The sequence below is a fragment of the Pyrgilauda ruficollis genome, unplaced genomic scaffold (assembly GCF_017590135.1).
Source record: "Pyrgilauda ruficollis isolate IOZ18807 unplaced genomic scaffold, ASM1759013v1 scaffold133, whole genome shotgun sequence".
Classification (NCBI taxonomy): Eukaryota; Metazoa; Chordata; class Aves; order Passeriformes; family Passeridae; genus Pyrgilauda; species Pyrgilauda ruficollis.
Window position 1 is genome coordinate 503,206 of NW_024511766.1, and position 23,452 is coordinate 526,657.

The 23,452-nt window shown below is 50.3% G+C and overlaps 1 protein-coding gene across 3 annotated transcripts in view; it reads left to right on the forward strand.

The window, feature by feature from the left end:
- The window catches only part of MCF2 (MCF.2 cell line derived transforming sequence), a 51,289-nt gene that overhangs the window by 23,351 nt on the left and 4,486 nt on the right, over positions 1-23,452 (forward strand). Inside the window, exons 9-31 of one of the 3 annotated variants that reach the window (XM_041459264.1) lie at positions 1,954-2,078; positions 2,567-2,681; positions 3,044-3,163; positions 4,308-4,499; positions 6,146-6,337; positions 6,444-6,615; positions 9,100-9,188; positions 9,696-9,784; positions 10,002-10,068; positions 11,755-11,870; positions 11,979-12,048; positions 12,348-12,440; positions 12,749-12,841; positions 13,784-13,909; positions 14,623-14,844; positions 18,226-18,318; positions 18,606-18,684; positions 19,206-19,272; positions 20,055-20,161; positions 20,234-20,346; positions 20,579-20,691; positions 22,097-22,197; positions 22,441-22,932. In XM_041459264.1, coding sequence (XP_041315198.1) covers positions 1,954-2,078; positions 2,567-2,681; positions 3,044-3,163; positions 4,308-4,499; positions 6,146-6,337; positions 6,444-6,615; positions 9,100-9,188; positions 9,696-9,784; positions 10,002-10,068; positions 11,755-11,870; positions 11,979-12,048; positions 12,348-12,440; positions 12,749-12,841; positions 13,784-13,909; positions 14,623-14,844; positions 18,226-18,318; positions 18,606-18,684; positions 19,206-19,272; positions 20,055-20,161; positions 20,234-20,346; positions 20,579-20,691; positions 22,097-22,197; positions 22,441-22,493 — 2,607 coding nt within the window. In that variant the 3' untranslated portion in view covers positions 22,494-22,932. Of the gene's footprint in view, positions 1-1,953; positions 2,079-2,566; positions 2,682-3,043; positions 3,164-4,307; positions 4,500-6,145; positions 6,338-6,443; positions 6,616-9,099; positions 9,189-9,695; positions 9,785-10,001; positions 10,069-11,754; positions 11,871-11,978; positions 12,049-12,347; positions 12,441-12,748; positions 12,842-13,783; positions 13,910-14,622; positions 14,845-18,225; positions 18,319-18,605; positions 18,685-19,205; positions 19,273-20,054; positions 20,162-20,233; positions 20,347-20,578; positions 20,692-22,096; positions 22,198-22,440; positions 22,933-23,452 lie in introns of those variants that run through there. The other 2 variants (XM_041459262.1, XM_041459263.1) reach the window with 2 other exon arrangements.

Below are 23,452 nucleotides of genomic sequence, written 5' to 3' on the forward strand. Positions count from 1 at the left end.
ATGGCACCTCTGGCTGCCAGCAGGCTGGGTATCCCCTGTGTGGGTGGTGTCCACTGTTTGGTTGGTGCCCCCTGCACGCTCCCTCCCTCCCGTGTGTGTGCTGTCAGATGAGGCAGAGCACAGCCTGGCTGTTCTGTGTGCTCACCTGTGCCATGCAGTGAGCAGGTCACCCTGCCTGCACCCTGCAGCTCTGAGCTGCCTCCTCCCGTGGAATGGCACCTCTGGCTGCCAGCAGGCTGTGCCAGCAGCTCTGTCACCTGCCTGTTCCTGTCCCCAGCTGGGAGCCCCTCTGCCTCACCCCCTTGGCTGCAGAAAGCTGCAGGCAGAGGTCATCAGCAGGTCTGGAGGGGTGGTTTGTCCCCGGGTCCCTCTGCCTGGTGGATCTTCCCTGGGGGCACTTAGGGGAGCTGTGCTGGAGAGCATCCAAGGTGAAGATTTCTGTGTGAGCACAGGGTGCAGAGCATCCACCATATGATCCCTGGCTTCATGGCAGCCTTCAGGTTTTGTCTTAAGCAACATTTGTTTCTTGAATATTTAAATTTATTTTTTCAACTCTGTGATTGTGATTAATATTATCATAGCAGTCAGGGGAAGGTTCAGTGCAGCCAGCTGCTGCTTCATCAGCCTGTTGTCTTCGGTGCTCCTGCACCTTCCAGGAGCAGCACAGGCCCCAAACCCTCCCTTCAGAAGCAATCACTGTGTTCATAGTTGTTCTGTGGGGCTGAAGAATGAGCTCCTCTGCTTTGTGACAGGTTTCATTTACCTAAGTCAAAGAATTGTATCTATTTTAATTTATAATCATTTGTCATTCGTGTGTCAGCGAGTTCCCAGAAAGCTGCCTCTAAGAAATACTGAAAATGTCATCCAAGTTGTGCTGTGTGTAGGCATAAATACATGTGTGCATGTTTAGAAAGAAACACTGTAGATACTGTCAATGGGCCTCCATCTCTTTGAAAATGAAGAGAGTAGTATGAAATAGCAGCTCCATCTCTTGCACCGTGGCTCAGTGAGTTCAGCTTTGTGCTCAGGATGTGGGCACAGTGCAGGGGCAATACCAGCCCCACGGTGTGGGTCAGCAGTGTCTAAACCAGTCAGCAGTGCCCACTTGTCTCTGTGCAGAAAGAAAACTCATCAGTGTTTTCCTTTGCGTGGAAAGCACAGCAGCACTCAGTACAAGCCATCTGTTGCTTTTAATTCCTCATCTATTAATTTCAGATATCAAAACCACTCGTTGGCTTTTGTCTGAAGTGAGGTCTGTTGGCTTTTTTCTCTTGTTCCTTCTAAGACCATGAAACACAAAAGCAGATGAGAAGCTGTGCACAGATTGTGGTGACAGCAAGACATGGGGTCCTTGTCTCTCTCATGACAACCCCAGGCTGGTACAGCTGATTCCTGAATTCAGATATTGAGTAAATCACAATAATTTAGGTACCTGTGATGCTGAGCAGAAACTGGCGTCAAGCAATATGAAAAAATGACAGAAATTAATTAAACAGAGTAACTTAACCCCGTTGATATACAGAACAGAAAAAGTCAAGTTGCCACCTGTCTGACAGCCAGGCCACTTTGCTTTATGGACAATGGATGGCTTTGAATCACAGGAGGAACGTGGGTCTCTGGCCTTCCAGCCGTGGAAAATCTTGCTTGAAGACATGAACCTGTGGGCAGGTGTCTCACACCAGGGGCAGTGCTGGCCTCCTGAACCATTCTGTGGCCTGGTGCATTCACGTGTGGCAGTTTCCACCCAGCCTGGTGCCCCGTCCGTGGCTCAGCCTCGTGCAGCCCCAGGGGTTAATTCCATGTCAAGGACTGAAACATCTGCTGGGAGTCCTTTGGTCTGTTGGGTACTGCTGCTTCTTTTCACACAAGGAAACTGAGGCAGGAGAAACACAAAATGCCTCATCCTTCCCTCACAACAAGTAACCTGAATGAGAAATGTTTTGTGTCATACAGGAAGATATCACAGCAGTCACAAAAGAGGGAAACTTGCTTTTGAGCAGTTTTGAAGAGCCAGAGCCAGGGGAATGCAGCCAGGAGCAGCAGCCAGAGAGGCCTGGGGACTGGGAGACGGTGAATCGGTGAGTGCCCTGTGTCCCTGAATTCCCTGGCTTTTCAGTGGAAACACCCAAATTATTTGGGTGTGGATGTGTTGTTTGGGTCACCTGTCAAAGACAAAGATGCCAGAATTTTGCTCCAGTCCTTCAGATTGCTGGGTGACTTCTCTCATGATTCTGGCTTGCTCTGCTCTTTATCCCCTGTTCTGATGGGGCTGTGGCTCATGCAGGGCCATTGTTTCTCCTGCAGTAGAGACCTGGCAGGGCTGTCCCATGCCAGGCTCCCAGGTTTCACCCAGATAAATGGAGATAGCAGCACCTGCTTCTCACAGATGCAGTGCTGATTTCATTAAATCTCTCTCTGGGATCATCTCAAGCCACATGTACATGTCTGTTGGCTTCTTCTGAGACCTTGGGTCCAGAAGACCTGTGTAAGTGATCTCCAGGTCTTGTCCATCTCTGCTTGTCCCATTTGCAAATTGTTCCAGTCTTGTCCTTTTTCTGTGCCCAAGGTTGCTGGGTCAGCTGCGAGAGATGGAGACTGCTTTTGATGGCTTCTGGGAAAAGCACCAGTTAAAAATGGAGCAATATTTGCAACTCTGGAAGTTTGAGCAAAGTTTTCAAGAGGTAGGATTGCATGTGCTTCCGTCGGCAGAAGGGAGAGTTGGAGATCTGTTGGAGAGAAGTTCTTATGCTTTTTATTTTGAGAGTGTTTAATTTATGCTGCTGTTCCTTGACTGTGGCAGGGCTGGCTAGCCTGGGGAGACGGCTGTGCTTCCTCCCTGAGAGCTAATTTAGGTATCACTGCCCTGCAGTCGCCTGGATTTTGCTGATGGAAGCATCTTTGAATTTAGAATTTAGTTCTTGGAACACTAGCTGTATTATTGGATATAGCAATCTTAGCTCAAGTGTGATTAATTTTGGGCTCAGACTGCTTTCCTGCCTGTGCTTTGTATCCTTTTTACAGCAGTCTTCTTGTTTGTGTCCAGGTCAAGAATGCCATTGAATTTTTAATGGGTCAGCAGGCAGAGCTGCCAGACACTGGGGACAGCATCCCCCAGGTGAAACAGAGGCTCAAGGACTTGGAGCACTTCGATGGCATGGCTCAGGTGAGATAACCTTGCACAGGAGCAGCACTCGTGAAACAAGAGCCACATTCTGTGTTGGTGGTGGGAGGTGTTTGCTGAAATCACCTGGTTCTGTAATTTGTTGGTAAGTGCTGCACAGGAGGATTGATTTCATGTCTCTGCTCTGAGCAGCAAGGCTGTGATCACTCTGAAAGCCAGAAACAGGGTATTTAATTATCAGAGTTAAAATGAATTGCTGAGCCACCGTGAAAATCCGGAACAGATAAATGTCTGAACGTGGGGGAGGCGTGGGATTTAACGAGCTGGAAGAAGAATTATTTATATTTTAAGTGCTTTAAACTATGCTAATAGGCAGAAACTTGTTACCAGGCGCACGGAGTTGCAAAAAAAGTTGTATCCTGACATGTCTGTGACTTGAACATAACATATGGGTGAAGAGTAAGAGATGTAGGGGAAAGAAGAGTGAAATGATTCACAGAGCCCAGCTAAGGATGTGACCTTTGCAAAGGAGTGTGCTGGGCACCTGGGCCAGGGTCAGCAGAGAAATCCTGAGGGCTCTGGGCACAGAAGAGAAGAGTTCTAGAGAAAGGTCTGAGGCTTGCTGCCATGTGGAAAAAATGTTTGTGGAGAGAGGGAGGAGGATCAAAAAGGCAGGCAGGGTGCAGCAGGAAAGCCATCCCAGTGGAGAGCCATCCCAGTGGAAAGCCATCCCACTTCCTCCCAGCCCTGGAGAAACCAGAACCATTACACTACTGAGGTGTGCAGGAAAGATCCTGTGTGCTTGGCATCAAGATAAAGCTCAAGTTTATCAAGACTCCAGTTGCCTTTGGTGCCTGGGGGCCTGCTGGGGCTGAGCTGGCCTCAGCTGCAGTTTGGTCAGGGTGTGGCTCCTGGAGGGGCAGTGATGCACTGCCAGCAGGCACTCACAGCCTTGCTGCTCTGTTGAAATGCTGTTTTCTTCTTCATCCTCTGCCTGGATAGAAAGGTTTTTCTCCCCAGATGGTGGGGGTACCGTTTTATGCTGTGTAAGCCCCCCGTGCTGGCTGCTCCTGCTGGCAGCCACCTCCACGAGCGCCCGAGCTCTGCCGAGGAGGGAGGGCACCATGCTGCATGGGGGCACGTTGGCACCGTTCCTGTGCGTGTGCAGCTCTCCCTTTGCCTGCAGGAGCTGATGGGCAAGGCTCAGGTGGTGATCCTGCACGGGCACCAGCTGGCAGCCAACCACCACTACGCCCTGAACCTGATCTGCCAGCAGTGCAACGAGCTGCGGCACCACTGCGACCTGCTGGCTGAGCACGGCAAGAGGAAGCAGATGCGCCTGCAGAAGACCTTGGAGCTCCACAGCCGCCTTCAGCAGGTAGAGCTGGGGGACACAGGGCTCTGAGGAGATGGCTGGTTAGCTTCTCCATGGGCCGAGCCTCTCTGCTTCGCTGGAAGCACCTGAAGTTTGCAGCTTTTCTTCAGGGTTAACGGCAGGGAGGTGTTCCTGGAGGAGTGGCACACCTCCCTTGGCTGGGAAGTCAGCACACAGGTATCTGCTGGTGCTGTGAGGGCAGCAGAAAGAGGTGGGCATCTCCACACAACACCAAGCTCAGCTGCTGCTCTTGGTGGTGCTTTCATGCTACGTCCATGTATTAATTGACTTGGGAGGTTTTCCTGCCCAGTGTGCCAGAGGTGATGCTCCCACATAAACTCCAGCCCTTTTTTCTGAGTCATTGATTAAGAATGAACATAGCTGAGTGTGAAATAAGGTGACAGATTGGTAGGTAGGCACAGCTGCTGTGTGCTAGCATGGAAGTGGAGTCATGTGGCTCCAACGCTCTTTGATATCTTAATCAGCATCAAATATTCATTTAGGGAAATTCACGCTAATTAGGCCAGAAGGCACACGGCTGCAATGTGCTTGAGGCCAATTAACAGAAACAGTGAATTTTGACCTGTTCCATTTCCCTGTTTTGGGGAACTGGGGAGTTCCTTTTTGCTCTCTGTGTGCGCCACTTCAGCGTTGTGCTGATCTGTGGGACACAGTCCTTGGCAGCCTGTCCTGCAGGACAGGGGTCTCTCCTGGGCTCCCTGCAGGCCTGGTTGGTGCCTGGGGTCTAGCTTGGGGCTGAGCTGGAGCACAGCATGGTCCTGCTCTCCATGTCTCCTGTCCTGTTCACAGCCCTGGAAATTCTCTGTTGCTCTTGGCTGGAGCATCCTGTCACCCCTGTGCACAGCTCAGTGTGTGAGTGCCAGTGAGCCCCAGCTCAGGTCTGCACTGAGCCTCAAGGAGCCTCCCACCCTCCCTGTAAGCTCCAAAGTGCTTTCCCAGCTGGAGAAGCAAACACCTGCTTATCCTGGGGTCACCTGTGCACTAGCACCTCCATGGCAGGCACAGCGCTGGTTTGAGCCGGGCACAGCACTGGTTTGAGCTGGGCACAGCACTGGTTTGAGCCGGGCACAGCGCTGGTTTGAGCCGGGCACAGCACTGGTTTGAGCTGGGCACAGCACTGGTTTGAGCCGGGCACAGCGCTGGTTTGAGCCGGGCACAGCACTGGTTTGAGCTGGGCACAGCACTGGTTTGAGCCGGGCACAGCGCTGGTTTGAGCCGGGCACAGCACTGGTTTGAGCTGGGCACAGCACTGGTTTAGTCAGGCACACCGCTGGTTTAGTCAGGCACACCGCTGGTTTGAGCTGGGCACACAGCTGGTTTGAGCCGGGCACAGTGCTGGTTTGAGCCAGGCACACAGCTGGTTTTAGCCAGGCACACAGCTGGTTTGAGCCGGGCACACAGCTGGTTTTAGCTGGGCACACTGGTGGTTTGAGCCGGGCACAGCTTGGCTGGGCCTGTTGAGGACTGCAGTCACCTTGCAGAAGAAACGTGGCTTTGTGTTTCCTAATGAAGGCACAGCAGGTGCCGAGCCCTTTGGGAGTGCTGCATCCAGGTCGGCAGCGATATTCTCACGGGACCCTCTGGCAGTGGAGGTGCCCGGGGGGTCTCACTGCCTGTGCTGCCCCCAGGCTCTGCAGTGCTGTGATGAAGGTGCCTACCTGCTCGCCAACCAGCAGATGGACAAGTGCCAGTCTAAAGAAGGCGCTCAGAAAGCACTCCAGGACATAGAAAGATTTCTTGAAAGCTCTTCGTCCTACTTAAACCACGATCCCCAAGCCCTACACTGCGATTTTGAGTCGATCTTAACGCCCGAGCTGAAGGTAAGTGAGGTCCCACGGGAGGAGAGCGGGGCTGGGGCTGTGCTGTCAGCTTGGCAGCCCTGTGCCCTGCTCAGGGAGGTGATCTGCTGTCCTGGGCTCTCTGCAGTGCCACATCCAGTCGGTGCAGGTGAAGCTGGAGAACGTGCGGGGCATGTTTGAGAGCAGGCAGTCGTGCTTCAGGAGGCTGCTGGACAAGCACGTGCGGCCCGTGCAGCTCGTGGCTCCTCGGCCAGAGAACCCCCCCCGAGCCAAGTCACCCTTGTTCTCTCCTAAGCACGGTAAAATACTCTGGATTTCCAGCTTTGAGGCAGGAACAGTAAGGCTTGGGATGGTTTTGAGAAGCTAAAACTTGCTGGCAGATAGAGTTACTGCAGAGTGTTAAATATATATATCAGGATTTACTAACTTCCCAGTGTTTGTGCTCCCACACCTGTGTGAAGGCTGAAGTTGGTTGCTTATTATTTATTTCCACTTGCCACTCAGTGAAAAAAGAGCTGTAAGCAGTGCACCCCTCCAGTTACTGGCATCCTGCTGGGCTGGAAGCTGGTGAGTTAATACTACAGGGGAAAAAGGGCAAGCTTTATCCATTTATTAGCTTGCCTGTTCTCTGTGGCTGTCTTGAGCTGGAACTGACATAAAGTTAGACTGATGTTTGCAAAGGAGCTTGGAGGAATGAGGAGCTCAAATCTCATGAACAGAAATGAGCTGGATGCTTAACTCCTTTTGATTCCTTCAGGGTGTCTTCCCTAAATCCCAATTGTGGAATAATTAAAGCCCATAAAGTTACAAATTCTCATTGAACTGAGGTCACTGAATGTTCTGCCTTAGTTTTGGTAATGGGATGTGGCACCATGTTAGCTTTAAATGATAACATTAAAACTTTCATCCTTGGCAGCCCTGAGTGTATCAGGCAGAATTAAAAGATTCCAAAGTAGCATCCATGTATTTTCAACCAGGGACTTGCTAAATTGTGTCAGAATATTAAATTCAGTGATCTGACTTCATGAAAGCAATTAAACACTTGTGTTTTAACACAAGGTTTTCGTGATGAATTAACAAATATTGGTTATGGTGAGTTGTAGCAGGTGTCATACAGCAGCAAAGCAACTTCAGTTCAGGGAATGAGAAGTGGAAATAGCCAAGTGGAGGGGTGGGAATGATGCTGGATGCAGTGAGGGAAATGAAGCTCCTCGAGATGCAGGCCAGTGCAGCAAATAAATCCCAGATTTCCTCTTCCCAGGCTGATGCCACCCTCTCCAAAGCACATTACCTTCTGAGCCCTTTCCTCAGTCAGTAACAGCTCTGAGTCCCAAACTAGAGCATTGCCATTTTACCTAGCATGCTTTTCCAGCTTTCCACAAAGAGGAAAGGGTCAAAGACAAATTATTGCCCTAAAGAGTAGGGTAGATGGGGGCCAGCTTTGTGGATGTTGTGAGATCTCCATCACCCAGCTGGAATTTTTCCATGCCTTTGTGGGACACACGTTTTTCTGGCAGAGGCACTCGCTCACCTGCAGAGCACAGGTGTGCTGCATTAATCCTCCTGAAGGCAGTGATCAAGTGTGGCAGAGACAAAAGGCTCCTCTTTGGGGAGATCATGGCAGGAGAGCTTTTTAACAGAGTCTGTTTGATAGCAGACATCAGACTGCTGCAGCCTGCTCTGCTTTGACATGGATGGGTTTTATGGTGGGGCTCGAAGCCAAACCAGCTCTGAGCACATCATTTTGTCCTCTGTTCCTTTCTTCCTTATGTTTCTGTGCCCCATTCCCCCCTTCTGTCTCTGTCTGAGGACAGATGCTTCCTCTTTTATCTTTGCCCTGGATTTGAAGCCTGTCTGAGAAATGTGGTTCTAATGTTTAAACCATTTTTTAGGGAGGGTGGGGAAGAGTAAATCTATCCCACCCTGAGCCCTGAGGTGTAGTGGGATGGGCAGAAGTGGCACTGCAGGCTGTGGCAGAGTCCCTCTAGCAAGAGAAGCTGGTGCCCATGTCCCATCCAGCTCCAAAGCCTCCCAGGGCAGTCTCTGAGCAGGGCCACTGGCAATCCTCACCTCTTTTGGGTGCTCCCAGGTGTGGGGGGCCCCAGCCGTGCCCACCTTGGGGGTGTGTGGCTCCTGCAGGGCAGGCTGTGACAGCTCTGCAGAGGGGCTCTGCACACCAGTGTGCCCCCAGAGCCCCCCGTGCCTCCTCTGGCTCTCTCCACGTTTCTTACAGAGTGTTTGAATGATGCCATACAGCTCCCTGGAGGCACTGGTGCTTTATTTTTGAGCTCCCACTTTTCCTCTGTGGCTCAATTGCAGCTTGTAATTATTTACTGACAATATCAATAAATTTGTGCAAGATGGAGAAAGTTTATTACAGCTGAGCATCTTGCCCTATGTTTGTAAAAGGACTTTAAAACAGTGTCCTAGCAGGGGGTGTTCTTTTTTGTAGTTTGTTTGCTTTTATTGTTTTTGTTGTTATCATATGCTCAGGCTTCAGAGACTTTGTTAGGTTTTGATTACTGTGTTCCCTTGGTGAACATCTTGTTTTTTCTAAATATTTGTACTTTATGGCCTTTATGACTGTGGGATGTGCTGTGTGGAATCAGTATTGTTTGGGATAAATACCCTTTATTTTGTCAGTTTGCTATTAGTGCTAGCTAACTAATTATTTATTCTTAAAATGTATTCCATTTTTCTTCCTGACATATTAGTTTCTGTCTCTGAAGAATCCCCTTCACTGTGGATGTACATCATGTAATTCTGCTTTTTTCCTATCCAAGGTGTAGATTTTAATTCCAGTTTGAAATTTTCGTTTGATCTCTCTCTCCCTGGGAAGAAAACTTCAAGAAAAACACCAAGTTCTCGCAAGGTAAAAATGATTCATGGAATCTGAGTTAGTTTTATAGAGGGAAAAACTGAAACTCCTCTGAAGATTGAGTGTACTTTGGATTTGGAGATGCCCTCTTTATTTTCTTTTTCTTTTACCTTTTAAAAGCTCAAGCAAAAAAATTTAGTTGGATTAGTCCAACACCTGAGCTCTGCCTTGACTGCTTTTACCATATCCAGGTCCCTGTGTGCTGTTCCCTGAAGTTATTTCTTACACAGCAGAGGTGTGCATTAGGAAATATCCCCATGCCCAGGTATTTCCCCTGTGCAAACTCTTCACTGATGAGTTATGTTACCATATTTTCAGATTTACCTAGCAGAGTCATTTCTGGGATTTTTGGCCACCCATTACATGTTATTCCCTTCTGAGGTTTACAGCCCAAGGCTTTCATAAGGAAGCACCTTTCATGCTTCCCCAGGGCTGCCCAGGGCTGGGCTCCTGCTGCCCTGCAGGCTCTGCAGCCTGCCCAGTGATCCCATCTCCTTCCAGATCGAGGTCATGCACGACTACCAGGAGAAGAGGAATTCCTTGCAGTACTTCATTTCAGACAGTGAGGACAGCCTGGACGTGCTGAAAGGGTAAGCACTCAGCCCTGCACACCCCCTAGAAGGGGGTTTGTTTCTGGCCAGCCCTTGCCCCATGCCTGTGTCCTGACCCAGGTGTCATCTCCTGTGCTCTCACCTCGTGGTTATTCATGAGGTCACACAATGTTCTGGGCTCCTTGAGCTGCACTGACCACCTGTGGGGCTTTTCATAGGCACTAAATAATACACTTCTGTTGTGTTTCCATTTTAGCCATGTCATAAATGAGCTTATAGAAACAGAGAGAGTGTATGTGGAGGAGCTCTTCACTGTCCTGACGGTGAGTGACTTCTGCAGGTCCTCGTTCCTGTGCCCTGGTGATTGCACAAAGGGCACCTGCCAGCCCCTCAGACAGCCCAGATGTGCCAGGGCAGACTGTCACATCCCAGTCTAGTCATAAATGCCCAGGTTTGCTCCTCAGGTTTTCTTTGTTGGAGGCATCTGCAGGAACAGTTGGTGTCAGGATGAGCTTTTCATCCGCAGTGAAGGAGAATCCTTCTGTTTGTACACAAAAGCATGGTAATTAGCCTTAGCAGTGCCTGTAAAATACACAAAAAGCTGTTTCTCTTGACTGTTCCCTAATTTCCTTTACCTTTAGGAGACAAAAGGAAGCAGCTTGTGTTTTATCCTTGGGAGAATCCTGTCTCAATGCTGTGAAATTGTGACTGTATGAAGCACACTGCTTTAGAAAGCAGATCATGATTTCTCATACTGTCATTTTAGACATTACTGCTTTATTCCAAAATAACTCTTGCTGATGGCCCAAACAAGCTGGGTGTTAAATAGCTCCCCCCCCAGCATTTCTCCCAGCCAGGAGCAAGCAGGATGTAAATCTGTTCCTCTGCAGGCAGTGGCTGCAGTGCTTGCCCTGCACTGGTTGGGTTTTTGCTAAAGCACACTCTGTGATGAAGCAGTTGGTAGGTACTGAGATTTATTGCTGTGCACATCGAGTCTGGATAGAGAAAAATGGACAGATAGACTTCAGTTTTCTGAAAATAGTATTCCCTTTAAAGAGGGAAGCCTGCTTGCTGGCCTTAAATAAAATGACTAATTTTCCAGATACTTATCATCTATTGCATCCTTAATCAACTACAGAATGCCTGCTGAGTATGAGGAATATTGATTCCAAGCACAGTGAGTGAGAGATTAGTCTGGAAGGCCAGAGGAGATGTGCTGCACATGTTGAACACGTTTGTGCTGCCCATGGTAAAGGGCCTCAGTCCCGTGCAGCCCTTGGTGAGCAGCAGGGCCAGCCTGAGCTGTGCCTTTTGCCATTCCTGGGGCCTCTGTGCACTCTGCTGTGAGCCCTGCACTGCAGTGAGCACATTTGCCATGCCAGGTGCCCTGATGGGCTGTTCCTTGGGGAGCTGCACACTATTCCTGGTTCCACCCAGCACTTTGTGTTTCAGTGTGGGCCCTTCCAGCTCCTCCCCAGTTTGGGGGCCTGTGATGTCAGGGGCAGTGGGGGCACAGAGCCCCGAGTTCCTGGAGCACTGAGGAGAGCAGCACCCCCTGAGCAGGAGCACAGAGCCCGTGGGTGTTTGATCTGATCTCCTGTCTCTGGTCTGCAGGGCTCTGCTGAGGCTGTGGAGCTGCACACACACACACACACACACCCTGCCCCTCTGTGCCCCTCTGTGCCCCCTGTTCTCCCCACACACACACACACCCTCCTGTGGCTCCTCTCCTGCGGCTCCTCTCCTGCAGCCAGGCTGATTTGCCTTTGGAGAACTGGGAGCATCTCTGCAGTGCTGCTGGCCCCACGGGAGCTGTCCCACACCTTCCCTTCTGGACCACAACCCCCTGTGCCCAGCGACTGAAGACAGGGCTTTAGAGGCCAAAAACAGGGAATAAAAGGGATATTGCACTTAGAAACAGAGAGATCATGTTGGAAGTCTGTTCATGCCCCCTTTTCACCTGCCTGTGAGGAGGTGGCAGCTGAGAGTGGCCCTTTTTCACCTGGCAGGGCTACAGAGCTGAGATGGATAACCCTGCCATGCTGATCCTGCTGCCCCCCGTGCTGAGGAACAGGAAGGACGTTCTCTTTGGGAACATGCCCGAGATCTACGACTTCCACAACAAGTATGGAATGCTCTCTTCCCCTTCCACAGGCTGCTCCCTGGAGTGCTGAACAGCCCAGCCTCACCCTGCTCACTGCTGTGCTCTTGTCCCTTGTGCCATCTCTTGCAGAATCTTCCTGCACAGTCTGGAGAGCTGCCTGGGAGCACCCGAGCGAGTGGGCTGCTGTTTCCTGGACAGGGTGGGTGAATCCTTGTCACCTATAAAGCACACCCCAAGGCCGGGGTTTCCCTGCCTTGTCACACTCTGCAGTTCCTCCTGGCTGGGTGAGAGGCTGCTGGCCTCAGGAGCAGCGGTGGCTGTGTGGCCAGCAGAGGTGGCAGGGCAGCCACAGCTGTGAGCCCTGCTGCGCTTCCTGCACCCAGCTGCCACTTGCACACACGGAAGCTGGCAGCAGAGGTGGAAGCACACATCTGGCTGCTGGCCTGAGCTGCTGCCTGGCAGGACTGGGGGTGACCTGGCCCTTGGCTTGCCTTGCAGCGGGAGGATTTCCAGATGTATGAGAAGTACTGCCAGAACAAGCCCCGCTCTGAGTCCCTCTGGAGGCAGTGCTCCGAGAGCTCCTTCTTCCAGGTGAGCTGCTGCTTGCACCCCTGGCACACTCCCCTGTCCTGACAGCCTCCTCAGAGCCCACAGCTCTGCGGTTTGTTTAGCATGGTCTGCAGAATGCTCACAAACAGAGATGTTGGCGTTTCTCACACCCCAGGAGTACAGATGCACTCACTGTTAATTTGCATGTTATTATAATATTTCTCTAGTAGTGGGTACCATTCAGCCCTTGGACATGAAACCTTTGAAGTCATCAAACCCCACGGCTGTGCTGTTGGAATATCTACTGACAGATGGTGCAAAACTTTCTTGGTGTGACTTCTGTGTTCCAGGAATGCCAAAGGAAGTTGGAGCACAAACTGGGGCTGGATTCCTATCTGCTCAAACCAGTGCAGCGCCTGACAAAGTACCAGTTACTTCTGAAGGTATTTCATCTTCTGCTTCCAAAGGCCACCAGCAGATAGATTAGATTTGGTTTGTTTTTCAATTAGAGGTTACCTGTAGATCAGCACCAAGCTTTGGATGACATATTGCCCATCTTGGCCTCTCCTGAAGTGACTTCCAGTGAAGATGAATGTTCACATACCTGAAAAAGGAACAGGTGCTTGTGACAGGCCATGCTTAAGGAGAGAAAGACTGTTTGAGTCTGCTCAGAGATGCAGAATTACAGAAGCACTTGTAAGAAAACCGAGCTAGAGATGATCATGAGACTCTGATAAATGAAATAAATTGTTGCATCTCTTCTCCTCAGGTGTTGGTAGCACCTGTAATCTTTAGTGCATTTATTCTTGTGTCCCCACCTGAGGCAGGGCAGTGCAGTTATTCTCCCTTTGTAAGGCAGGAGTAACACTTGGGTGGTGGCTTCTGAACCTCCTCCCAGCCTCTGAATGAGTATACATGCAGCTGTAGGGCACAGGAGATCTGAAATGGAACTAATTTTATCTCAGTGGTAAAATTCTGTCTTCTATTTGCTACCTGAAAGCTGTGGATTTTATAAATTCTGTTCCTTGTGCCTGCCAGTCTGAAGACAGTTATCTGCTGCAAGCTCCTTTGAGGGCATGTTGGCACTAATGAAAAACCCCAGCCTTATTGCCATGTCTTAGCAAGCAGCAAAACACAGCACAAAGAGTCAGGAGAATGTGGTGCTGCTCTGTGCTGACACCCTCCTTAAGGAAGCACATTCAAAACAGGCCATCCCTCACTGGCCTGTCCCACAGCTCATACTCACTGTGCTCCAGAGGGAGCCTTTTTCCAGGGACATGAATAAAGAAACTCAGTGTAGGTCACTCTTGGGCACTGGAAACTTTGGGCAAGGTGGAAAAATCTGCTTTGTTCAAGTGCAAACACGTGCTTATTTCTATTTTCAGGAGCTGCTAAAGTACAGCACGAGCTGTGATGGAGTTCAGGAACTTCAGGAAGCTCTGGTTGCAATGTTGGATTTGCTGAAGTCAGTCAACGACTCCATGCATCAGATTTCAATCACAGGATATGATGTGAGCAGCTGTGGGCAGCCCTTGCACAAGGCTGGTGATGCCCTGGTGTGCAGGATGTGAGAGCTGGGAGCTGCCAGGACAGAGCTTGTGCAGGGCTGGATCAGGGACCCCAGAGGTGACAGTCTTCCCTCTGATCTCGGCTTGGGATCCTGAGCTGCACGGTGCCAGCCTTGCCACCTTGTGGTTTTCTGGAGCATTTCTCTGTGTGCCCCTCTGTGCTCTGATAACTCTCGGGGCTGTTTCTGTGGCATTTCCCATTCAGCATTCAGCAAACCACTCTCTGAGGCTGAGTCTGAGCCTGCCCCACTGCAGTGGTGGTATTTCCTAGGCTTCCAGGGAAGCTGCTGCTGCCAGGCCTGGCCTCCTGGAGACTTCCATCTTCTGATGCCTCAGTTCAGGCTCAGAGCTCACCTCCCTGTCCCACTAAAGTAGCCAGCGCCCTTGACATGCTGTTCCATGGGAGCTGCATGGTTTTCTGTTCCTTCTAGTTCTTCCTGAGTTTCTAGAGCAGCTGCAGCCCTGCCTGAGTCCTGTGCCCCCCTGGCACCAGGTCATCCCTGCCAGGGAGCCTCTGGTCCTTCCAGGAAGAACTATTCTTAGAGGGACGTGCCTTGGAGCAGAGCTGGCCCCGTGTGCTGTCATTGTTTGGAGAGCCCTCTCTCATTTTAATTCACCTCTTTGTCCTTCTTTGTTGTTTGTCACGCTCTCCCCAGGGTGACCTGAGCGAACTGGGGAAAGTATTGATGCAGGGATCTTTCAGTGTTTGGGCAGGACACCGAAAAGGGCCCACAAAAATGAAGGATCTGGCCAGGTTCAAGCCCATGCAGAGGCACCTGTTTCTGTATGAGAAAGCCTTGGTCTTCTGCAAGAAGAGAGAGGAGCACGGAGATGGATATGACAAAACCTCATCTTACAGCTTTAAGCACTTTCTGAAAGTAAGGGGGCTTTATTTTTGTTTATTTTATTTACATTTATTTTGTTTATTTTGAACCTTAGAGTGTTTCACACAGCCACGTGCATTGCAGAGCAGTGATTCTGCAGAGCCAGGGGGTTTTTCTCTGACGTGGGGTTTGTTTTCTGCTGCTGAGGGCCGTGCCACATCCATGGAGGGCTGGTGGCTGGATGAGCTCTGAGGAGCCCAGGGCTGGGGCAGCAGCTGGGAGAGCCCCTGGCCTCGGGGTCAGGCTGTGCTGTGCCAGGGGTACAGGTAAATTTCCTTTACCTTTAGGAGACAAAAGGAAGCAGCTTGTGTTTTATCCTTGGGAGAATCCTGTCTCAATGCTGTGAAATTGTGACTGTATGAAGCACACTGCTTTAGAAAGCAGATCATGATTTCTCATACTGTCATTTTAGACATTACTGCTTTATTCCAAAATAACTCTTGCTGATGGCCCAAACCAGCTGGGTGTTAAATAGCTCCCCCAGCATTTCTCCCAGCCCTGGTGTGCCTGGCCCTGCCCCAGCCCGTGCTCAGGTTTGGAGGCACTTTTGGTCTTCCCCAGCCCACCTGGGAGAGAGGGGCTCCTCCTGCCCCTGGGCAGCTCTGCCTGCCTGCTCCTGAGCCCTGTTTTCCACCCTGCAGGAGGATGCAGGGTTAACTCTTCTTCCTCCCCGTTCCCCTCTCCTGTGGCAGGCTCCAGCTGCAGCTGGAATGACAATTATCAGATGGCAAGGGTGTAAACAGCTATAAATGCTAACTATTATCAATAAAATCCCAAAGTGCTGCTCTGAGAGCACTGGCACGCTGTGTGTGATGAGCAGGTCTAACAGCAGAACTGTTTTTTCTCAGGGCTCTGCCTTGTTTTTGTTGAGAAGTGAGAGCCCACAGGGGTCTGTGTGAGACTGGAGAAGGCTGAGGAGCTGGGGGCACAGCAGGTCCTGCTGTGGTGCCAGGGGTCTGGGCAGGCATTGCCAGGAGCAGTGAGCAGCCCTGGGGCACGTCACAGGTGATGGCACAGAGCAAGTCTCTGGCTATATGCTTTGGTACCCAGTGTTTTCCCCACACAGCACCATTTTCTTTCTGGAGAGCTTGTTTCCCCTGCAGGGCTCGTTTTAGCACACATGCTTTTGGGAGGACTGAAGAGTGGCAGGGGAAATGCAGCTCAGAGGAGAGGATGCTGCACTCAGGAGCCTAGGCAGCTGTCCACAGCTTCCCTGTGCCCCCAGAGGACTGTCCACAGCTCTCCTCTGGCTCCAGAGGACTGTCCACAGCTCTCCTCTGCCCCCACAGGACTGTCCACAGCTCTCCTCTCTCTCCAGAGGACTGTCCACAGCTCTCCTCTCTCTCCACAGGACTGTCCACAGCTCTCCTCTGCCTGCAGAGGACTGTCCACAGCTCCTTGTTTGTGCTGACACGCAGAGGTTGGAGTTAGAGGATCCATGGAGGTGGCAGGGTCACACCTGCACACTTGTGTTTTGAGAATTGCTGTACTGAGGGCAAAATCCTGTTTCTGGAGCTTGACATTGATTTGATTTCACAGACAATGATGTTGGAAAAGACCTCTAAGTTCATCGAGTCCAGCTGCTAAACCAGCACTGCCAAATCCACCACTAAACCTTGTCCCTAAGCACCAGGAAATGAGATTTCTTTGCAGCAATGTTTTTTGGGGATTCGGGGTTGAAGTGAGCTGTTGGGTAGATGCTGTGTAACAGATCACCCACAGAGCAAACCAGAGAAACCCTGAGGATAATCCTGCATCCTGTGTGAAGTGAGCAGAGGCCAGCAGCTCTTCAGCTGGGCTCAGTGAGCCAGGGGTGCAGCTTCCTGCAGTGCCAGGTGAATCTGCAGATGAGCACCAGCCCAGAGCTTGCACTGGCCCAGCTTGGTCTGCACTGCAGTAAATCCTGGGCAGGGGGAGGAAATGGAATTTAAAATCCTCTAACCTGGATGAACAGACCTTAAATCTGTCTCTTCCTGGCACTTTTCTTTGCATCATCATAGTAGATCATCCAAAATTTCTCATGTCTTGATGCCTGGGCAGTTTTGTAGGAGCCTCTGTAAATTGCCAGGGTAAACAAGGTGCACAGAACTGGGAATTGCAGTGACTGGATGAGGTGCTCTCCAGGCTGCCCTTCCAGCAGCTTTTATAAATTTTAAGTTTCTATAAAATCAAAATGGAGCCTCATCCAGCTTTCTAAAGGGGAAAAGACCTCAAGCTGTGCCAGGGTGTTCAGCTTGGATGTGAGGAGTGGGCAGGACTGGCACCCACTCCCATCCCTGCAGGGATTTAAAGCCCTGTGGATGTGGCACCTGGGGACAGGGGTCGTGGTGGCCTTGGCACTGCTGGGTTAGTGGACTCGATGGCCTCAGGGGTCTTGTGCAGCCTAAATGTTTCTGTGATGTCAGGAGCAGCCTGGTTCCTGCTCCCTGGAGTGTTCCTGTCACTGGAAAGGGGCACCAACACATGAAACAGCTGGAACAGAACATTGTCCGTGGCACCTCTGCTGGAAATCATCCAAGTCCTTCAGACCAAGGCACCACATGTTGTCAGGGAGGATCAGCAGTGCTGAACAGATGTTATTTCTAAGGTTTTGTTTGTGTTTACAGTGGATTTGTCTCATCCAGTCTGCGTGAATAATTTATGATAGATGATACCTCTGTTATTACATCTGCTCCAAAACATGCACGTGGGACACTTGAGCTATTCTTGGCCATCCTTTAATCAGTGAATAATTGCCAGCACACCCTGCTTCAGGGGAGGGGATGGTTCATGTGGTTTCAGGTATTACAGCAGTTTTCAGCTCAGGAGGGAGGTCAGAGGTCTCCTGTTGCTGAAGAGTTTTGTGTCTCTAGTCGTGGTTTGAGCTTGGCTCAGGTGGGTCCTGAAGGATTTGGGCCTTGGGTGCTTCATCCCAGCTATCACAGGGGGCTGGGGATAATGAGTAAAGCAGGATGCAGCTGCAAGCCTCTCCTGGAAGCCAGGCTTGGGGCAACCCAAAAATTACCCTGCTTTTGGAAAGAAATAATCTGTGTGGATAAATAATGTGTCACGTATTTATAAATCTAAATATGCCAAATCTGGGGAATTCTGTGCTGAAAGAGGCAGCTGAGGTGATGCTTCAGTTGGTTCCACTGGTTCCCAAATGAAAAGTTCCCAAAGGTCCATTGATTTGTTTTGGACAGCTTATCCAAAATGCAGCTTTTGGAAAGCCAGGAGGAACGAGACAGATAATGACTTTGAGTTGCTGCGTAAATTGAAATTGATGAAACATGTTAAATTCAGTGCAAACAGCTCTAAGCTGCTGTCACAGCCTGCGTTCCTGGGGAAGAGGGAGCCTTGGACCGTGTTTAATTGTTTGTTTGTTTGGATTTGCAGATGAACGCAGTGGGGATAACCGAGAATGTGAAGGGAGACCATCGGAAATTTGAGATCTGGTACAGCGGGAGAGAGGAGGTCTACGTGGTGCAGGTTTGTGCCCTCAGGCTCTGGATATCTGCTCAGCCTCAGAGCTGTGGGAAAAAAATGTCTCCTTGATCTTCGTGCTGGTACTGATAGCTCTGCAGGTGCCACTGTGCCTTGCCTGGATGTAGTGGGAATCATCAATTTCAAAAGATCAAGACTGTTCAAAATTTAGTAGTAGCTTTGGGGAATAAAGGGGATTTCAGATAATTACAGCACAGAAAAGGAAGATTTTATTCCTACATTATAATGGATGACTCTTAATTCAAAATTCAGACAATTTTCTCTTCTTCCAGGCCCAAACAGTAGATCTGAAGATGGCGTGGTTGAATGAAATAAGAAAAATTTTGTTCAAGCAGCAAGAGCTTATAAAAGGTACATTGGATCAATTTCTCTGTGGCTTTCACTCTGCAGCAGGAGCTTTGCTATTGGCTCATTGCTGATGTTCAAGTCCACAAATTCTTACTGGAGAATCAATTTTTAGAAGCCTGGTAGCAAAATGCTGGAGTGAGGCCTTACATTGCAGGGAAATAACGTACCTTGGAGCAGTAAAACCTGGGTGCTGATGTGAAAATGAATCACACAAGTACATTTTGTTGTTGTCGTTACCTTGGGCATTATTTCACATTTGTTGTCATAGGTTTAATTCAACAAGATCCAAACCAGATGCCTAATTTGAAGCATCTCGTGGTCCTCAGGAGCATGCTCAGTGCTGGATTTGTGCTAACATGCCACCTTAATCATAATTAAGTCTGTGCTTTGCAAGAGCCCATGGGTCTGCTTTTCTCTGAACAGAAGCCAGTAGGGTTGTGCAAAAGGTCTGATTTTTCAAGTAATGCTTCAAGTGTGACGGTTGCTGGTGCAGAACGGGATGTTAAGCTGTGTTTGCCCTGCAGCAGGGGAGAAGCAGCAGCCTGGCTCGTGCTCGGAGCAGCTCCCGCTCTCCTCCCAGCTGGGGGACAGGTGAGTGCCAGCCGGGCTGGGCTGGGTGCCTGCCACAGTCACTTTTCCTGAAAAAAAATCCCTTTGCCCAGGATTTTTCTCCTGGGAAGCTGAGAAGCCTCTGAGAAAAAGGAAAACAATATTTTCTCATTTGCTTCTCCTGTGTTTTGCTGCTTTGGAATGGGGTTTGGAGATTGTTTACCCACAGGTGATTGTTTCATTGGTTTCATGTGAATTGTTTTGACTCTGGAGGGCTCTGGAGAGAGTCACAAGTTTTTATTAGTATCTTTTTAACCTTCTCTAAGTATCCTTTCTGTATTCTTTAGTACAGTATAGTTTAGTATTCTTTAATATAATATAGATCGTAAAACAATAAATTAGCCTTCTGAGTCTGGAGTCAGATTCATCATTCCTTCCTGCCCCGAGGGCACCCCACAAATACAGTAAGTGCCCTCCCATCAGGGGGCACCCCGTGCTGCTGCTGGCTCTGTGCTGGCCCTGTCCCTGTGTCTGGGCAGGGGACAGCAGGGCTGTGCTGCTGCTCACCCCTGGGGACTGCAGGGACACCCTTGGGGCTGGCAGCTCAGCCTGAGCTGCAGCCTCCCTGCAGATGGAGCAGGGCAAAGACAGGGCTGATTCAGGGCAGCCACTGCAGCAGCTTCCCTTCCCTTACAAAAAGATTGAGGACCGGGCACTAAGTCCTTCATCTCCCCACAAGCACCAGTATTGCTGCTGGCCCTGTTTGACAGAACCTCGGTGGTGAAGGAAAGCTGAGACTGCCTCTGTTGTTTTGCACCCCTCAGGAAGCAGCAGAGAGCCTCCATCAGCTCGGAAGAGAACGACTCGGAGCGCACCAGCCCGGTGCTGCTGGACAGCGGGCCGGTGTCCCCCCAGAGCAAACCCCACAGAAGTAGGGCCCCTTCCCTCCCCTGGGGGCTCTCGGGGGCTGCTGGCCCCGCCTGAGCCCCGCGCTGTCCCGCAGGCTGGCCGGGAATGTCGCAGTCCCTGGAGATCTGCGAGGGGCTGGAGGAGTGGGCAGGGCAGCAGTGCCTCTCCAACTGCTCGGACACCGAGGAGGAGGATGGCAGCCAGCTGGTAGGTGGCCGTGGCACCCCCGGGGCTCTCACCCAGCCTCTGTCGTGGCCGTGTGGCTCAGAATTTCCATACCTCACTCTGGGGAACGAGAAGGTCTCTCAGGCACAGCTTGTTGAAATAGTTCTAACTCAGGTAGCTGGTAGGGCTGTGCCACATTCAGGCAGCAGTCACAAACCACAGCTGCACAATACAAAAGGCAGCTAAATAATGCAAGTTTTTCTCTCTGCCACAGTCTCCAGGAAAATACAAAGCCCTTGCAGACTGCAAGAGGAGGGGATCAGAGGATCTGCTGGTGAAAAACGGGGATGAAATCCAGCTCTTGCATGAAGATGGTGAGGGACAGTGGTAGGTATTTTGGGATTACCTTGCCTTATCTCTCAGAGCCTGCAGGGCAGTCCCTTGAAAGGTCACTTGCCTGGTGACACACTCATTGCAGCTCCTGGCTGAGCTTTAGACCATTCCAGAAAGCTGCAGAATTCATTCTCTTGCCAAGACCAGATGCCACCCACACTGGCACAGCCTGGGGAAACGAGTCAGGACTTCCCTGGCCATGGGTCTCTGCCTGAGCTGGGTGTTCCCAGCACCTTCACAGCCCCTCTTGCCATGCTGTCCCCACTTCCGATGGTGCTTCCCTCTGTCCATCCCAGCTCAGCTCCAGGCTTTGTTCCTCTGGGAATTTAACAGCCACAGTGAGTAACTGCAAGGTGTTTTCCTCCCTCAGACAGCTGCAGGATGTTCCCTACCCTGGGGGATGGCTCCACACTCTTTCTGTTGTGTGTAAAGCTGTCAAGGCTCACAGGGAACACCTCACAGCTGCCTCTCTCCTGGGGCTGGAGCATCCCCTGGGAACACCCCTGGGCCTGCTGGACCACTGGTGTCCTTGTCTGGGGGCAGCATGCCCCTCGTGAGACTCAGCACTTGGCTGAGGTTTTGGCTCTTCCCTTTCTGGAGGGTTCTGAGCAGCTCTCAGCCAGCCCAGGCTCTCAGCAGAGGGAGCCCAGTGTGCCACAGCCTTGTTTGGGGTGTGGGAAGGGTGATGTTGGCAGGAACCTGGGCCAGACCGGGGCAGGCACCAGCCTGTGAATGCACAGATGTCAATGCAGGATTCCTGGCTGACAGCTGCAGCCCTTCAAGGGAAATCAGAACAGGATAAAATGGAATATTTCAATTGCAAGGGATCTGCAAGGATCATCTAGTCCCACTGCATTTTGAAAACTTCAGTTTGCTGTTAGCAAAAGCAGATGCAAGGCATCTCAGGTTTGCTGAAAGTTCACCACTCCTGGGGGCTTCAGCCAGTGCCAGTCAGAGATTTCTCACACCAAGCTTTTGTTAGCAAAACTGCACTGCGTGATGAGACAGAGGGTTGTCACTTCTGAGCATGAATATTTCCAGCTGCCTAAATCTTGGCTTGAATTTGCTTACAGTACCCTGACTAAAATCATCCTACCAGTCTAAATGGCAGAGGAGTGAGAAAAATAATTGTCCTTAACTCCTTCAGTAGGCAGTTTTCCTGAGCTGGCATCTCTGGAGGTCTCGGGCAGGATGACTTGAGAGGGAGTCCTTTCTTCTGCATTGCCTACAGAGGTGTAGGCTTTTTAATTAGGCTCCTGAATTTAGGTGGGAAGAACACTTTAAACACATGGCCAGGTCCTGTTAAAACGATTCCCTGGCTGGAGCAAACTGCTGCTTGCCCCCACCAAAGTGCCCTGGGGTGGCTGGCTTCTGTTCCTAACGCTGTTGTCATTCAAAGGTTGGTGAAAAACCTAAACAGAAGAAAAGAAGGCTGGATTCCTGTGCACAGTCTGCAGATTGTAGTCGGTGACTGCAGGTTTCGGAATGCCAAAGTTGCAGGTATTTGATAGCACGCCTAGCAGAAATATTTCATATCTCAAATCAGGTCTTTTAAGCCATTTGCTTTACACTTGATGTACTAAATCTGGCTGCTTATGCCTCTGCTGGAAAATAGGAAAGCAAGCAGCTATTCCAAAAAGCCTGCAAAAGTAGTGAATTAAGCTTTTTTCTTTGTTTAACACGTTAAGATGTTTCTGAGACTTTAGGCACTAGTAAATTAAAACCAAGCATTTAAAAACGTAGATTTCATTGCACGAGCACTGGGTAGAAGACCGGGGAGAAGAGATGGAGTCTGACCAGGCATTCCCAGGACTTTTGCCTCCTCCCTGCTGTAGCTCACTCCCCGTGTGAGCAGCAGGTACCTAAGCAAACTCCTCCTGCTGCAAAGACATCGTGGCCTGACCCCAGCACTCCAAAGGCAATACTTCCTCCCTGCTGCCTCACTCCTGCCCTCACTGCTGCCTGCTGGTTAATCCATCCTTAGATGAAGTTTATTACAAACAGGTTGCCAGGTTTCGGCCAAAGGCTTGGAGTCTCCAAACCCAGAGTTCTCATTTTCTAGCTGTAACTGTACATAGAAATAGACAGGGAAGCATAAGAGATGACACAAGAAAATGCCTTAAGAGCAGCCTGCTGCCCTTGCCATGTCCACAGTGTCACTGCTCCATGTGTTGCCTCATCACCACGCTGTCCTCTGCAAGTGGGAGAGCAGGGCTGGAGATGGAACAGCTCAGGAAGCCCACACAGACTTAGTCCATTAAGAAATAGATAAATAAAAGTACTAGATGTAACTGTATGAAGCAAGTTTTGCAAGGAGATTTCTCCTTAAATACTTCTTTCTGTCAGAATCTATTTTTTTGATGGAGGTGAAGGAAGCCATCTGAAAGGCTTAGAATTCCAGTCAGATCCTGATGGTTTTTTGGTATTTCAGTGAAATCCCCCTATACAGGAAGGTATTTTTTATCCCCTTTGTTGCAGGACAGTCAGATCTCACAGGCTGAAGGTTTGCTGATTTTCTGTAAGGGGTAGTTTGCTACCAGTGTTCAGAGTTTACTGGCACCCTGTTTTCAAGATGTTTTATGGCTCCCTTGATCTTCTCTCCATGTGTAGCTACCCCATCTCACCAGGTCCTATGCAGAAGGGTTTTCCAGCTGTGAATGCATCTCAAAAAAAGGTGCTGGGAAACTCTGAACCCTGGTTTGCATTGTCAGTGGTCATATCCCCAAAAACCTAGAGACTGTCAGCTCTGGACTGG